At 40.7% G+C, this 16872-nt stretch overlaps 2 protein-coding genes across 4 annotated transcripts in view; both read right to left on the bottom strand.

Moving 5' to 3' along the window:
- The window catches only part of HEATR5A (HEAT repeat containing 5A), a 50218-nt gene extending 45134 nt beyond the window's left edge, over positions 1-5084 (bottom strand). The window contains exon 1 of the mRNA XM_069950127.1: positions 5014-5084. The gene's annotated coding sequence lies outside the window, so the exon portion shown is untranslated. The remainder of the gene's footprint in view (positions 1-5013) is intronic.
- A 438-nt stretch (positions 5085-5522) lies between these two features.
- The window catches only part of DTD2 (D-aminoacyl-tRNA deacylase 2), a 14013-nt gene continuing 2663 nt past the window's right edge, over positions 5523-16872 (bottom strand). For 2 of the 3 annotated variants that reach the window (XM_069950756.1, XM_069950757.1), the window contains exons 2-4: positions 13736-13846; positions 13235-13304; positions 5523-8768 (exon numbers count right to left, since the gene is read on the bottom strand). In XM_069950756.1, coding sequence (XP_069806857.1) covers positions 8443-8768; positions 13235-13304; positions 13736-13846 — 507 coding nt within the window. In that variant the 3' untranslated portion in view covers positions 5523-8442. Of the gene's footprint in view, positions 8769-13234; positions 13305-13735; positions 13847-13932; positions 14002-16872 lie in introns of those variants that run through there. The other variant, XM_069950755.1, reaches the window with a different exon arrangement.

The raw sequence follows: 16872 nt of genomic DNA, 5'->3' as shown, positions 1-16872 counted from the left end.
ATAGAGCCTATAGTACTTATTATACAGTGTATATACAGCCTATATTACATATTATACAGTGTATATAGAACCTATATTACTATTATACAGTGTATATAGAACCTATATTACTATTATACAGTGTATATAGAGACTATATTACTTATTATACAGTGTATATAGCCTATAGTACTTATTATACAGTGTATATAGAGCCTATATTAATTATACAGTGTATACAGAGACTATATTACTTATTATACAGTGTATACAGAGCCTATATTACTTATTATACAGTGTATATAGAGCCTATAGTACTTATTATACAGTGTATATAGAGCCTATAGTACTTATTATACAGTGTATATAGAACCTATAGTACTTATTATACAGTGTATATAGAGCCTATAGTACTTATTATACAGTGTATATAGAGCCTATAGTACTTATTATACAGTGTATATACAGCCTATATTACATATTATACAGTGTATATAGAGACTATATTACATATTATACAGTGTATATAGAACCTATAGTACTTATTATACAGTGTATATAGAACCTATATTACTATTATACAGTGTATATAGAGACTATATTACTTATTATACAGTGTATATAGCCTATAGTACTTATTATACAGTGTATATAGCCTATAGTACTTATTATACAGTGTATATAGAACCTATAGTACTTATTATACAGTGTATATAGAACCTATATTACTATTATACAGTGTATATAGAACCTATATTACATATTATACAGTGTATATAGAACCTATATTACTATTATACAGTGTATATAGAGACTATATTACTTATTATACAGTGTATATAGAGACTATATTACATATTATACAGTGTATATAGCCTATATTACTTATTATACAGTGTATATAGAGCCTATATTACTTATTATACAGTGTATATAGAGACTATATTACATATTATACAGTGTATATAGAGCCTATAGTACTTATTATACAGTGTATATAGAGACTATATTACTTATTATACAGTGTATATAGCCTATATTACATATTATACAGTGTATATACAGCCTATATTACTTATTATACAGTGTATATAGAGACTATATTACATATTATACAGTGTATATAGAGCCTATAGTACTTATTATACAGTGTATATAGAGCCTATATTACTTATTATACAGAGTATATAGAGACTATATTACTTATTATACAGTGTATATAGCCTATATTACTTATTATACAGTGTATATAGAGCCTATAGTACTTATTATACAGTGTATATACAGCCTATATTACATATTATACAGTGTATATAGAACCTATATTACTATTATACAGTGTATATAGAACCTATATTACTATTATACAGTGTATATAGAGACTATATTACTTATTATACAGTGTATATAGCCTATAGTACTTATTATACAGTGTATATAGAGCCTATATTAATTATACAGTGTATACAGAGACTATATTACTTATTATACAGTGTATACAGAGCCTATATTACTTATTATACAGTGTATATAGAGCCTATAGTACTTATTATACAGTGTATATAGAGCCTATAGTACTTATTATACAGTGTATATAGAGCCTATATTACTTATTATACAGTGTATATAGAGCCTATATTACTTATTATACAGTGTATATAGAGCCTATATTACTTATTATACAGTGTATATAGAGACTATATTACTTATTATACAGTGTATATAGAGCCTATATTAATTATACAGTGTCTACAGAGCCTATATTACTTATTATACAGTGTATATAGAGCCTATAGTACTTATTATACAGTGTATATAGCCTATAGTACTTATTATACAGTGTATATAGCCTATAGTACTTATTATACAGTGTATATAGAGCCTATAGTACTTATTATACAGTGTATATAGAGCCTATAGTACTTATTATACAGTGTATATAGCCTATAGTACTTATTATACAGTGTATATAGCCTATAGTACTTATTATACAGTGTATATAGAGCCTATAGTACTTATTATACAGTGTATATAGAGCTCACATTACCTATTATACAGTGTATACAGAGCTTACATTACATATTATACAGTGTATATACAGCTTACATTACTGTGTATATAGAGCTTTCATTACTTTATTTATTAGACAGTGTATAACCCACTGTATAACCTCTTTGGTGCCCTGTACTTTCTATCTAAAATGAGACAACAGCGTTTGACTGCCCCGGCCCATAACCTATAGGCACTTTGCGACTATGTACAATGACTGGAACATTGGCAAAATAAAGTACTTACTGCCTCTTGTGTCCGCTCCAGTCATCCTAGTCTGTAAGCTCTCCTGAGCAGGTCTCTAACTGTATCATTTTAATTTGATTTATTTATTGTATAATGCAGTGCTTCTCAAACTGTAAGGTGGGCTTCACCAGTGAGGCGCCCCCTAGTTGTTGGTGAGGCCCTGCTGGGTAGCCAGTTTTTTTTATAAAAGTAACTGTGATCTGCACAGTCCTCCAAAATCTCCATTTTAATAACATTATTAATTTATTTTGTACTTGCTTTATTAGTATGTAGAGCTTGGGAGACGGGTGAAAGGAAGCCCTAGCATTGTTTTCACCTTTTAAATGGACTTTCACCACAGATGGTGAGGCCCAGCACCCTCTTGGTCAGTCTAGTGAAGCCCAGGCATTGCCTTGGTCTGTTGGGTGAGGCTCCAGTAGAAATAGTTTAAGAAGTGCTGGTATAATGTATTATAAATATTACCAGTTTTTTACTTATATATTTAAAAAAGCGCTGTGGAATCTGTTGGCGCTATACAAATAAATATTATTATTATATTATTATTATTATTATTATAGCTTTTGCTTTATTTTGTGTAACCGATTTTTAATTGACATTAGCAGAACATATTACAATGAATGGTATTCATTACAATAGTATGAATGACATTAACATAGATATCTAACAAACAAAAAAATGGTGTGTGTATGGGGGGGGGGAGAATGATTGTGCCAAACTAAGTTGGGAACATGGAAAAAGTAGGGAAAATGGATGTGACTAGAGATGAGCATGTGTTTGCTTAGCATTTGAATACCAGTGGATGCAGCCCTAGGGAGTCCCGGAAAAGGCCATAGGCTGTATCCATGTTTTCCAGAACTCGCTAGGGTTGCATCCAACTTCTTCAGCCACTAGAGATGAGCGAACCTCGAGCATGCTCGAGTCCATCCGAACCCAAACTTTCGGCATTTGATTAGCGGTGGCTGCTGAACTTGGATAAAGCCCTAACGCTATGTGGAAAACATGGATATAGTCATTGGCTGTATCCATGTTTTCCAGACAACCTTAGAGCTTTATCCAAGTTCAGCAACCCTCGCCAATCAAATGCCGATCGTTCGGGTTCGGATCGTTCGGGTTCTGAGCGGCCGGGCCTATAATGATGGTTGTATTGGCCCCATAAAAAGAATGCTTGTCCCGGATCTATCAGCCCCACACTGCTTTTCTTTATGTATAAAACTTTTTCAATTACTTTATGCCTCTAGAGGGCGCTGTTGCTCATTGAAGAGTATCAACAGAACCTTACAGGGGATGCCAACAGGAAACGTGCCATAGCGACTCAAGTGTACTGTTTAGACAAGCAATGAATAGAAATCTTGCCTGGGGGTGTTCCTAATGATAAGAAGAAAGAAAGTAGAGGCGTCTTATGGCCCTATTCCACGGAACGTTTGTCGTTCATAAATTCGCTAAAACGACCGCTCGTTAACGATTAATTCACGACTATATTTTGCGAACGACAACATTTAACACGTGAACGATAACGATTACTTTGCGGTCGTTACATGCTCGTTTAAAACGTTCGCCGGGGTGATAATTTGAATACAACACACCTAGTTTTTCAACACATTGGGTGAACGATTTCACGATTTCTAATTCAACAAAACGATTAGCGAATTATCGTTGAAAGACTAACGATTTTTTTTCGACATGTTGAAAAACATTTTATAACGACTGAACGACGATTTTGCTGTAGTCGTTCGATCGTTTACATCTATTCCACGGAACGATTATCGTTAACGAGCGGTCGTTTTAGCGAATTTATGAACGACAAACGTTCCGTGGAATAGGGCCGTTAGACCTGGGGCACAGACATTTTAGGCCACGCCAGTATGACACAGCGCTGCAGATTAAAAGATCATTTTTTTTCCTCTAATCAAGGCACTACCAGAAAGGATTTACTCTCATCAAACTAATAGTACTAGCGGTTTTGTGGGGTGGGGGGATCGGACATTAAATTTTTTAATGGCTGTTTTCTCCAATAGGTGGTGCTATGGAGACAGTTTAGATTCTTCTGGAGGAGAGCTAAGCCCACATTCACAGCACATTTTGTGGATATGTCTAAGCCAAAGCTTTGGCTGTCCAGGCATGATGGGAACTGTAGTTTTGCAACAGCTGGTGGGCCGCTGGTGGGCCACAGGTTGACACCTAAAAAAAAAAAAAGAAACTATACTTACCTAGCCCTGGTCACCCACAACTGCTCATAGTCCTCTGATCTTCTGTGTTATTTTAACATGAGATCTTATTGCAGGGCCTGAATGAGACCTCAGAGCAGGACCTGTCAGGTTAGCCAATCACTGATCGAGACAGGACACTGCCTGTTATTGGCTAAGCTGACAGGTCCTGCTCTGAGGTCTCATCTTAGAGATCAGGGAGGAGTCGAACATGAGCAGCAGGCAATTGGGGTAGGTAAGTATAGCTTTTTTTAAATATTTGTTTATAGGAATACCCCAGTAAACTAAATGAGTCCACCAAGAATACACTGTTGTATGCCCAAGCTTGCTTTTTTTGCCAAAATCCTAATGTATAAATTGAAATAATTGACAAAGCATTATGTGAATGCAGTCTAATTTGCAGCTCCTTGGTAGTTTCTTACACACATTTATATCCTCTTATCAATATTGCTTCATAGAGCAAAGTCTCTGATTTGTAAAGGTAAAATGATACAGAACAAAGTCACAGGTGACTACATACAGTACAGGTACACACCTTTATATGACTGCCTGACTCATTCCTGACACATCAGCACCCACTCACTTCCACTGAAAACAGATAATGAGTTGTATACGAATGATCACTTCATCTAAATAGAAAATACAGAAAAAGCAGCAGAAACATTACAGGAAACTACATACAAGGGTGGATATTTACTTTAATTGTTCACTGACAGAGGTTTTCAACTTTTGACATGTATAAATAACATATAAATGGCAAAAATTATAATTAAAGGGGTTGTCGAGAGAGTAGTTGACATCTAAGGCTTACTTAGACACGAATTCACAGAAAGTGAACACACAGAGCAGAAGGCTTCAGCCATCTTCTTCTACAAATAACCCCTTTAAAAGGGGTTGTCCAGCAAAAATATTTTTCTTTCACATCAACTGGGTTCAGAATGTTATACAGATTTGTAATTTACTTCAACTTAAAAGTCTCTAGTCTTCCAGTAATTATCAGCTGCTGTATGTTCTGCAGGAAATGTTGTTTTCTTTTCAGTCTGACAGAGTGCTCTGTTGCCACCTCTGTCCCAGAAAGGAACTGTCCAGAGCAGTACCAAATCCTTATAGAAAACCTATCTCCTGCTTTGGACAGTTCCTGTCTCGGCCAGAGATGTCAGCAGAGAGCATTGTGTAGGACATACAGCAGCTGATAAGTATGGGAAGACATTTAAATAGAAGTAAATTACATATCTATATAACTTTCTGACACCAATTGATTTAAAAGAAAATTAAAACCCCTTTAAGCTCTGTACCCATATAGTACATCACAGGTGTCAACCTCACGGCCCTGCAGCTGTTGTGAAACTACAATTCCCATCATGCCTGGACAACCAAAGCTTTGTGGGAATTGTAGATGAGCAACAGCTGGAGGGGTGCGGGTTAGATACATAATCTAACTGTAGTACATAATATAAGGACGTATACATATATAAAAATATATACAGTGTATACATATATGAAATAATATCCCAGATCCTGGTCGTCCATGATGACTTACATACTGCAGTGACATTAGCTACCGCCATATATCATGATGAGCTGCTATATTGAGTATACACTGTATTGTAGATTATTGATTTATCAAACCAGGTGTAAAGTGAAACTGGCTCAGTTGCCCCTGGCAACCAATCAGATTCCATCTTTCATTCCTCACAGACTCTTTGGAAAATGAAAGGTGGAATCTGATTGGTTGCTAGGGGCAACTGAGCCAGTTTCACTTTACACCATGTTTGATAAATCTCCCCCTATATGTACATCCTCCAAAACGTATACTTGTTTCTAAAGCGATCTGCATGACTTTCAGAAATTCTTTCTATGGCATATGCCTAAGGTCCTCCCAATGTATACAGATAGCATGTAAAGCACTGGATATACATGTACTAAAAAGTGACAAAAGAGAACACTGTATTTCCACAATATCCAGCAGGGGGCATCTTATATCCATTTTGTCTTGGTCCAGACTTACTAAAACCTAAAACTTCCTAATACTTAGACGGCATAAACTTAGATCAGTCTAATATTGCACAGTGGCTCATACGGTACAATAAATTCCACCACAAATCTAATGTTTTGATTGGATTGGGTCTAAGTGTTCAAATTCCAACTTATCGCTGACCGTTTTCTCTCTCAGCTTGTATCGTGACGAAGACAGGTTTGCTTCAAGTCTATGGGACAGTCTCGCTCCTATAGATGCAAGGCACTCCTGATGACGGCAGAACGTGTGGGGTGCTTCTTTTACCTGCCCCCCTCCCCTTACCCTTCACACATGGTGACATTTTGTCATTGATTTTTTGGGGTCCCCGTTGTGCTTACTTTGTCATTACTTTTCACTTACTTTTTTAATATGTTCAGTCTGAAAATTACAGAATGTAACTTTCTTAAAGTATACTTCTGGAAATAATGTCACCATCCTTGTTGTTGATTTCAAGATCCAGGAAGATTAGTTGATTCATTTCTATTAGGAGTTAATGTAAAATCGCACTTGTTCTCATTTAGATCTGATACAAAGTCCAGCATGCGTGGTATGTGAGTTTTGTTTGTCCTCCCTCACCTATACTTGTTTCACTCATGAATTTCATGACAGTTCTGGTGAGCGCTGCTTCTATTTACTATACTGGATACATTGTTTGGACTGCTACTTTTCTAGCTGAGCACCATCATTGCTGTGTTAATACCATCTGTATCTACATCTTGGCTTGAGCGCCCTCTATATTGTATGGACTAAGGGCCCTATTCCACGGGACGATTATCGTTCGCATAATCGTTTACGATAAACGATCCAGACGACCGCTATTGCGAAAGACCTGAAATTGTTCACCTATTTACATGGAACGATAATCGTTACTTATGATCGTTCTTGCGGTCGTCTTGTCGTCGCTATTGCGTTCGCCACTACTGCGAACGAACGACGTCTTATTCAATGCGAACCATTTGCGAACGAGCAACGAGAAAAATAGGTCCAGGTCTTATTAACAATCAACGATTTCTCGTTCGTTTGTTAATCGTTAACTGCTATTTAAACGAACGATTATCATTTAGATTCGAACGATTTAACGATAATCTGAACGATAATCGTCCCGTGGAATTGGGCCCTAAGCGGTAGTGCCGAATCACATTTAAAATTATGTTTAGACCCATCTGACTACTAACTGAATTGCCAGACTATAAACCCCCATATCTTGGGAATGGAAGGGCATACCAAGAAACTGTATAGAGGTGTGTAATCACTGCATTCTAAAGTATTAATGATTTTCCATGTAAAGAGTCATAAGAGGACTCGTTTTTTGCAGGACCAATGGTTGCTGACAGCAGCTAGCAGGTATGGAGCAGGCCCAGCATGATGTCGTGGCTTAAAGGAGTCCAGCGAAAACAAAAAAAATACATAACAGGCAGAGGGTGCAGGAACATAACACAAAAATCAATACTTACTTGTCCAAGTGCTCCCACAACACCGCTTCACCAGCTTCCTGACCACAGCCAGTCTCCAGTTTCTCCTGGTATCATCACATCTCATTCCGGTCACTGACTAGGCATTGCTGAGCAGGGTCATGACGTAGCAGGAGCTGCAGGAAGCTGGTGGCAGTCAGGGAGCATTGAGGGATGGGTAAGTATTGATTATCTATTATGTTCCCTCCACCCGCTGCCTGCAATGTATTTTTTTACTTTGGCCAGAGTTCTCCTTTAAGGGGTTAGTTTTGCTAATCAGTTGGAGCTCCAGGGGTCAGACGTCCCCAACACTAACGGTCTATCCAAAAAAATCCTTCATAAATCCACTAAATAGATCATTTGAGCCATTACTGGATGATAAGTATATTAGATACCCAGAATGTTAACTCGATATTTAAACAGTATGTATTTATATTGATTGTCATTATTCTTATTATAACAGTTATTATATTATAACATTTGTGTTAGCAAATGGTCAGAATTCCAATAAGTGTGTATAAGGTCCATTGGTGTCAAGCTTTAACACCTGTCTGTTTCCATAGGTTCCATAGCGCAGCACAGCGCCAGACTCTGACCACTGGGGATGAGCCTCTAGTTCCTTCAGGCATTGGGCTATGAGGAGGTCATATAACTCCATGCCCTGCTCCTTGCCTGCATTAGAATGGTACTGCATGCAGCGGCCCTTTGACCTTCCTCCAAGTGTGGCCTGAGGAACAATGAGAACATCTCCAGGGAGTTCAGTGATGGACACGCGTTTTCCAGAATCAGATTCACTCAACTTCACATTTAGCAGGGAGCTCACTGTAAGATAAGGAATACATTGACATTGCTGGAAACCTCTTTATCCTAACCCATGTAACAAATGGTAAACTGTACAACTACACACGCACACACACACACACCATATAGTATCATCATCAGAAGGCACATGGTGACTTAAAGTGTCACTGTTGTTTAAATTTTTTTTGCAGGAATCAATAGTACAGGCAATTTTAAGAAACAATATAATTGGGTTTATTAGCTGAAAAATGCATTTTTATCATGAAAAAGCAGTTTGAAGCTCTCCCCGTCTTCATGGTTCTCTATGGAGAGGGGAGGGGTTGGGGGAGATTAGGACAACACAGAGTTAATTTACAGCTACATCACCGGGCTATCTCCTCTGAAGTCAAGACTGTCCTCTCTGACCTCTGAATACCGGCTTTCACAAAGCTCCCACTGTGTAATCCTTTGTTCTCTGCTCTCTGCTGGTGACTAATCTCACCCCTCCCCTCTCCATAGAGTAGACAGGGCTCAACTGATGTAACAGAGTCGAGATTTCTTGATAATGAGTAGTGAATGAGAGAGAGGAGGGAGGGGAGGGACCTGGGGAAAGTCATTTTGAATGCAGATAATGGCATATTATCTACCGGTACGTCATGCGCCCGTAAGAGGTGTTCAGAGCGGGGCCGCGCGGCGACCCCGCTATGAACCACCGCGGTTCCGGGTGCCCCTTGTAGCCCGGGACCGCGGGTATTAGCGGGCACGGTCTGATCGCCGTGCCCGCTAATACAGTAATCAGATGCAGCTGTCAAACATGAAAGCTGCATCCGATTACCAGACGCAGCTTATCCCTGGTGTCTAGTGGGTGAGATCGTTCCCCGTACCTGCTGCCGGACGGTGACCTCTCCAAGACGGCGCCGTCCCCGACTCGGCACTTGTTTGTTTTCGGCTGCAGCAGCCGAAAGCAAACGAGTGCCGATCTCATTGATATTTGCTGTATAAGTATACAGCAAAGATCTCAATGAGAGATCAAAGTGTATATACTAGAAGTCCCCCAGGGGGGCTTCTAGTATATGTGTAAAAAAAAAAAAGAAAAAGTATTGTTATAAGTAAAAAGCCCCCTCCCCTAATAAAAGTAAGAATCACCCCCTTTTCCCAGGTTTTAAATAAAAGTAAACAAATAAATAAACAAACATGTTTGCTATTGCCGCGTGCGTAATCGCCCGAACTATTAATTAATCACATTCCTGATCTCGCACGGTAAATGGCGTAAGCGCAAAAAAATCCCAAAGTGCAAAATTGCGCATTTTTGGTCGCTTCAAATCCAGAAAAATGTAATAAAAAGCGATCAAAAAGTCGTATATGCGCAATCAAGGTACCGATAGAAAGAACATATCATGGCGCAAAAAATGACACCTCACACAGCCCCATAGACCAAAGGATAAAAGCGCTATAAGCCTGGGAATAGAGAGATTTTAAGGAGCGTATATTTGTTAACAAAGGTTTGAATTTTTTACAGGCCACCAGATAAAAGAAAAGTTATACATGTTACATATCGTTGTAATCGTAACGACTTGAGGAACATGCATAACAAGTCAGTTTTACCCCAGGGTGAATGGCGTAAAAACACATTTCCCCCCAAATAAAAGAAATGCGGGTTTTTTTTGTTCAATTTCACCACACTTTGAATTCTTTTCTGGTTTCGCAGTGTACTTTATGCAAAAATTCAGCCTGTCATTGCAAAGTACAGTTAGTGTTGCAAAAAATAAGGGCTCATGTGGGTTTCTAGGTGGAAAAATGCAAGTGCTATGGCCTTTTAAACACAAGGAGGAAAAACCGAAAACGCAAAAACGAAAATTGGCCCCGTCCAAGGGTTAAAGTAAAAAGATGATGCACTGAATAAAAGGAAAAGTTTAACACAGCTGTGCAAGTAGTACCTTCTCTTAAAGGGAAACTATCAGCAGGTTAGATCAATTGAACTATGTGTCTTTTGTGCATGGGGCGCTGAGGATGAAGGTAAGTGTCTTCATCCTCTGTGCTATTTCTGTGTAGTTTGTAGATATATCTTTAGGCTCATTGGGCAGTTTGGAGCCCCCAGAGCATCGACCGCTGCTGGATGAATGCTCTGTAGGCGGCAGCCCCGCCCATAGTGCTTTAAATTTCCATGGGATATAATACAAACTACATGGAAACAGTGCAGAGGATGAAGAAACTTACCTTCATCCTCAGCACCCGTGTACAAAAGGGATATATCAGTAGGTTAGATTTGTCTAAGCTGCTGATAGGGTTATCCAACGGTTAAATTTTTTTTTATATATTGCTGCCCTGTTGGTAAACAGAATAAACATGTTATACTTACCTCTCTGCGCTCCCTCAGTGTCCCAATGTCGACAAGTCTCTGGAGTGACAGACTTATTTGTCTTGGAAGTAGCAGAGCCGCAATAAGGGGGCAACACCAGAGAGGCCGCATCAGGACACCGGGGAGCTAGGAGAGGCAACTGTAACATGTTTATTATGTTTACCAACAGTGCAGTAATATATAAAGAAATGTTTAACGCTGCGTAACCCCCTTAAAGGTACCCGTACACCTTTAATAACTAACAATAACCATTGTTCGGCCATCAGGTTTTTTTTTTTCTGTTTTTTTTTCAGTGCACTGAATTGTGAAGCACTGCAATACTAGGTCAATGTCTGAAGAGGACAGAGCAAACTCCTTTTCCATCTCCTTCAAAAAATCTATTTTGAGTCCTGCACAAAAGCAGTGTACGTCCTGCAAATGAGCAGAACACAGTCACATAATGACTCCGTCCTGCTCATTAAAGTCAATGTGGCCGTCGGCCGCACGTCCACATCCTTTTTTCTATGATTCCTGACGTGTAGCCCGACGTGTGGAGAAAAACAAGATGTGAACATACCCCAAGGTGTATAGTACTCTCCTGAACCACCACTGACAGATGATGTCAGTGGTGATGAGGGTTGGCTTAGAAGGAGAATGACTGCCGGACCCTTTTGTCCTAGAAGAGATAAGTCACTGTGAGAGGTCTCTGGCTGTAGCTTAAAGGGGTATTCCACTCAAACATAACTTTTGATCCCGCAATTGAGCAGAACACAGTCACATAATGACTCCGTCCTGCTCATTAAAGTCAATGTGGCCGTTGGCCGCACGTCCGCATCCTTTTTTCTATGATTCCTGACGTGTAGCCCGACGTGTGGGGAAACACAAGATGTGAACATACCCCAAGGTGTATAGTACTCTCCTGAACCACCACTGACAGATGATGTCAGTGGTGATGAGGGTTGGCTTAGAAGGAGAATGACTGCCGGACCCTTTTGTCCTAGAAGAGATAAGTCACTGTGAGAGGTCTCTGGCTGTAGCTTAAAGGGGTATTCCACTCAAACATAACTTTTGATCCCGCAATTGAGCAGAACACAGTCACATAATGACTCCGTCCTGCTCATTAAAGTCAATGTGGCCGTTGGCCGCACGTCCGCATCCTTTTTTCTATGATTCCTGACGTGTAGCCCGACGTGTGGGGAAACACAAGATGTGAACATACCCCAAGGTGTATAGTACTCTCCTGAACCACCACTGACAGATGATGTCAGTGGTGATGAGGGTTGGCTTAGAAGGAGAATGACTGCCGGACCCTTTTGTCCTAGAAGAGATAAGTCACTGTGAGAGGTCTCTGGCTGTAGCTTAAAGGGGTATTCCACTCAAACATAACTTTTGATCCCGCAATTGAGCAGAACACAGTCACATAATGACTCCGTCCTGCTCATTAAAGTCAATGTGGCCGTTGGCCGCACGTCCGCATCCTTTTTTCTATGATTCCTGACGTGTAGCCCGACGTGTGGGGAAACACAAGATGTGAACATGCCCTTATACTAATGAGCGAACCGGCAGTGGGACAAAAGTATAAACTGTATAGGTTCCTTTAGACAGCAATTCTTATGTTCAGAACACTCAGAATGCTTGACCGTCACTCTATTCATCCTCTGAGAGACTTCAGAACAAGAAACATTGCATCCAAGAATCCATAGGATGAAAAGAAATAAGGTACGGTGCCAAACCAATGGGCACATAGCCACAATGAAAAAAATTGCATGCATTGTTGTTTTTTTTTTTTAATCCAGTCAAACTATGCCAGAGGGAAGCTATGGTGGATTGCTGAACATATGTAAATCCAACCTTAGGGTGCGTTCACACCTACAGGATCTGCAGCAGATCTGCAGCAGATTTGATGCTGTGTTCAGTTATTTAAATGAAATCTGCTGCAGAAAATCAGCTGCAGATCCTGTAGGTGTGAACGCACCATTAAAGGGGTTATCCATTGCTACAAAAACATGGCCACTTTCTTTCAGAGACAGCACGACTCTTGTCTCCAACTCAGGTACGGTTTGCAATTAAGCTCCATTCACTTCAATGGAACTGAACATATATATGTAAATGCATTACATTTTAGCTGTCCTATATAGGTAAAAGATTCCAAATATACACAGTAACTTACCCATTTTTGGTATTAAATCTTTTGTAGATCCTTTAAAAAAGCAGATGTACATGACCATGCCCCTTTGTATCTGAAAATAAATAATCATATCTGGTTATGTTTATTAGTTGTGCAAATGTCAGGGGAACAATGAATGAATTCATCACTTTCATTGCCTATTAAATTTGCAGATCATCCAGAAGCAACATACACCACTTATAGCTGAAGGTAGTACTAAAATATTCTCCCGAAGGAATTGGTAATGGAAGGTATTGTGGACAGATTTAAAGGGGGTGTCTAGATTTGATGTGAGTCGTCCATCAATTAGCTGAAGGAGACAGCACCAAGAAAAGGCATCTCTCACTCTGGAGGACCTGGCATGTTCATACATTGTACTGTATGGGCATCATAAATTTAAAAAAAAAGATTCACTATTGAAGTGCTTCCCCACCAGGCCTCATATAATATTTTCTGGTAAGAAAAGGGTTAAAAGTTTTACAACCTGCTAACAATGTAACTTACCTCCACCCATTCAGCATCGGAGTCTTTATCCGGAGGTTTAACCTGTAACTTGGCGTGTAAACATTGCTGCAGGACAGCACGGGCAGCTACCTCCCTGTCTATTGTCGCCATCTGTAACAATAGGTAAGACGGGAAGGTGACACACACTGAAATGTTGAGTCAATGATTTACCAATGGAGTTTCTTTAGATCACTTACAGGTGACATAAACCTCTAGTGTTGCATCATCCATGGCTCTGCTGGTTCACATTTACTCTTATGCTACGTTTACAAGAAACGATTATCGGGCGAATTTTCACGATAACGATCGAATTCGAACGATAATCGTACGTGAAAAATCGTTCATTAAATCGTCGTTCGCAAAAAATTCGCCGATCGTTCAGTTCGCGCCCCCCGCGCCGGCTCGATTGTCCCCCCCCCCGCTCCGATGGCCCCCCTCACGACCATACGCCGCGGGGCGATTGGAGCGGCGCAGGGGACTGCGGTTGACCGTGGGGCCGGGCTGCGAGCGGGGCGGCGGGCTGCGGGTGCGTATCGTACCGTCTAAATGCTGATTGTTATAAAAAAAAAAAAAAAACGTTACTTCGAAATAGTTAATCGTGCGATCGGGCAAATTATCGCTCTGTGTAAACTTAGCATAAAGGTGCCTTTACACACACAGATTTATCTGACAGATTTTTGAAGCCAAAGCCAGGAATTGAGAAGAAGATAAATATCAATCTTTCCTTTTATGACCTGTTCTTTGTCTATAGTCTGTTCCTGGCTTTGGCGTCAAAGATCTGTCAGATAAATCTCTGTGTGTAAACGCACCACTAATTGAGCGCTTTGTCGCACTGGCCTACACTGCCCATTCCATTCCTTCCTTATCTCTGTCTTCCTCCTCGAATCAAGCATCACAGGCCCCTATACTATACAGTTATATTATATCTGTGCACAAACAAAACAGTTGCCATCCTCCAAAAAAGTAATTACATGTACATTCCTGTCTGGAGCTTCAATGTTGGTGCTGACTGTGAGTGTGGCAGCTGAGTGGTTGGTGCAGCAGCATTGTTCTCACTAATCCCTCACCTCCAGCTGGTGAGTGCAGGCCACAGTGCCCTCCACAGTCTAAACCAGGGATGGGGAACCTTTGGCCCTCCATATGTTGCAAAACTACAATTCCCATCATGCTTGGACAGCCAAAGCTGAAGCTTTGGCTGTCCAGGCATGACAGGAATTGTAGTTTTGCAACAGCTGGATGGACAAAAGTTCCCCATCCCTGGTCTAAACAATTAGGTGTCAAGTCCCTCTCCAATGGCCTACATATCAGAATGCCTCTGCAGTCATCCAACCACATGGTGGCAGCATTTTGATTATAAACCAACACAAGACATGCTAAGGTATAAAACAGTATAACATATAGATTGATTTTCTGCCGTCCACATTGTATATCCGTAGCAAGAAAACCCAGCCGACAGAGATCTCTACAGAATTCAGCGCTGCCACTTTAGATGATCTGCACATGCATGGTACATTTAGATGAGAAATACAAATGGCAACATCCGCAATGAGAGGATATGTTTACAGAGGGTGGATGTGCTGCCAGAATTTGGGAAAGATCCATTCCATACATCAGAACAGGGTAGATTCTGCAGCACGTGAATGGATTTCTACAAATCTACTTCAGGCGTATGGGTCAAACTCAATTATTTCGGAAAAAAAAAGAAGTAAAGGCATACTTTTAAAGGGGTTGTCCAGCCTCCACCAAAAATTGGCTCAAATGTTGTGTTGAACAAACCTGTCAAACTATTGGGGTTTGGCAACATTCTCCAAACCTGAACTCTCTTTGTTTCATTCCCCGCGGCTGCAGAAGTTGGATGCACGCCATCTGCCAGGTTCAGGGTGAATGGCAGAGGTGTCCAGGGTCAGGGTGATAGGCAGAGGTGTCCCCTGTCACCCCTTATCTTCATACTTACCCTTGAGCCGTTCCTCTGTAGGATATGCACCAACGCTGACGTGGGTGATACTACCCATAAAGTTGCCGCCTACGCCGATGATTTGCTTATTTTGTTTCTAATCCCACAATCTCTCTGCCCTCTCTTATCAACGAGATGGATGTTTTTTCTCACCTCTCAATTTAAAGTAAATGTCAATAAGTCTGAGGCAATGAATGTGGGCCTTCCAGAACGGGTGGTGTCTGCGCTCCGGTCCTCCTTCCGTTTCAGATGGACATCTGGCGCTCTCAAATACTTAGGTATATCTCTCCCTCTGATCTTAGGAGACTTTATGAACTGAATTTTCCTCCTCTCTTATCCAGCATCCAATCTAGCTGCTCTGAGTGGTCCAGGGGTTACTTCTCTTGGTTTGGACGTTGTTCCATACTCCTCTACAGATTCCAGTGTGTGCCTACGTCCATTCTGCCTTCCTTTTTTAAAGCTTTGGTTTCCCTCCAAATTAAATTTGTCTGGAATAACAAGGCCTCTCGCTTGAAGAGAGCCCTTCTGTGCCACCCCAAGTCCCGTGGTGGAGTGGGCCTTCCAGATATCTGCTTATACCACCAAGCAGCTTTGCTTACTCGTGAAGTGGACTGGTGTAGGCATGCTGCGTTTAAGCCCTGGTCTCTTTGGAGCAGTCTTTTGCCAGCGCCCCCCTCACGTGTTTGCCGTGGATTTATTCGTCCAAAGCACCGTCTTTGAGAGCCCACCCAACAATTGGTCCTACATTGCTTGCCTGATCACCTAGATCTCCTAGATCACCCTGTTTCCCTGTCCTAGGGAATCCGTCCTTTTCCCCAGGGATAGAGGATCCTATGTTCCGTGCATGGTTTAAACATGGTAAGTTCCGGGTCCAGGACTTTTTAGTTCGGAGCGATTGGATCTCTTCTGAGGCCCTGGGTGAAATTACGGAACCTGTGACACTGGGATCCTGGGGTGTACAACAACTTTGCCATTTCCTTCTCTCGCTTCCAATGCCGTCCTCCTACAGCTCTTCCAGGATGTCGTTTGAAGCGATGTGTTTGGATAAGGGTCTGTTGCCACACTCGCTATCCTTGACGTACTTGGTTTTGATCTCTCCCCCAAACCAAGAACCCCCTGACTTTTTGTTAAAATGGGAATCTGACCTGGACTTGACACTTAACACTCCCCAACATGACAAGAG

This window comes from Dendropsophus ebraccatus, chromosome 13, assembly GCF_027789765.1.
Source record: "Dendropsophus ebraccatus isolate aDenEbr1 chromosome 13, aDenEbr1.pat, whole genome shotgun sequence".
Lineage (NCBI taxonomy): Eukaryota > Metazoa > Chordata > Amphibia > Anura > Hylidae > Dendropsophus > Dendropsophus ebraccatus.
The sequence above is the reverse complement of the archived record's forward strand: the minus strand, read 5'-3'. Positions and strand labels throughout refer to the sequence as shown.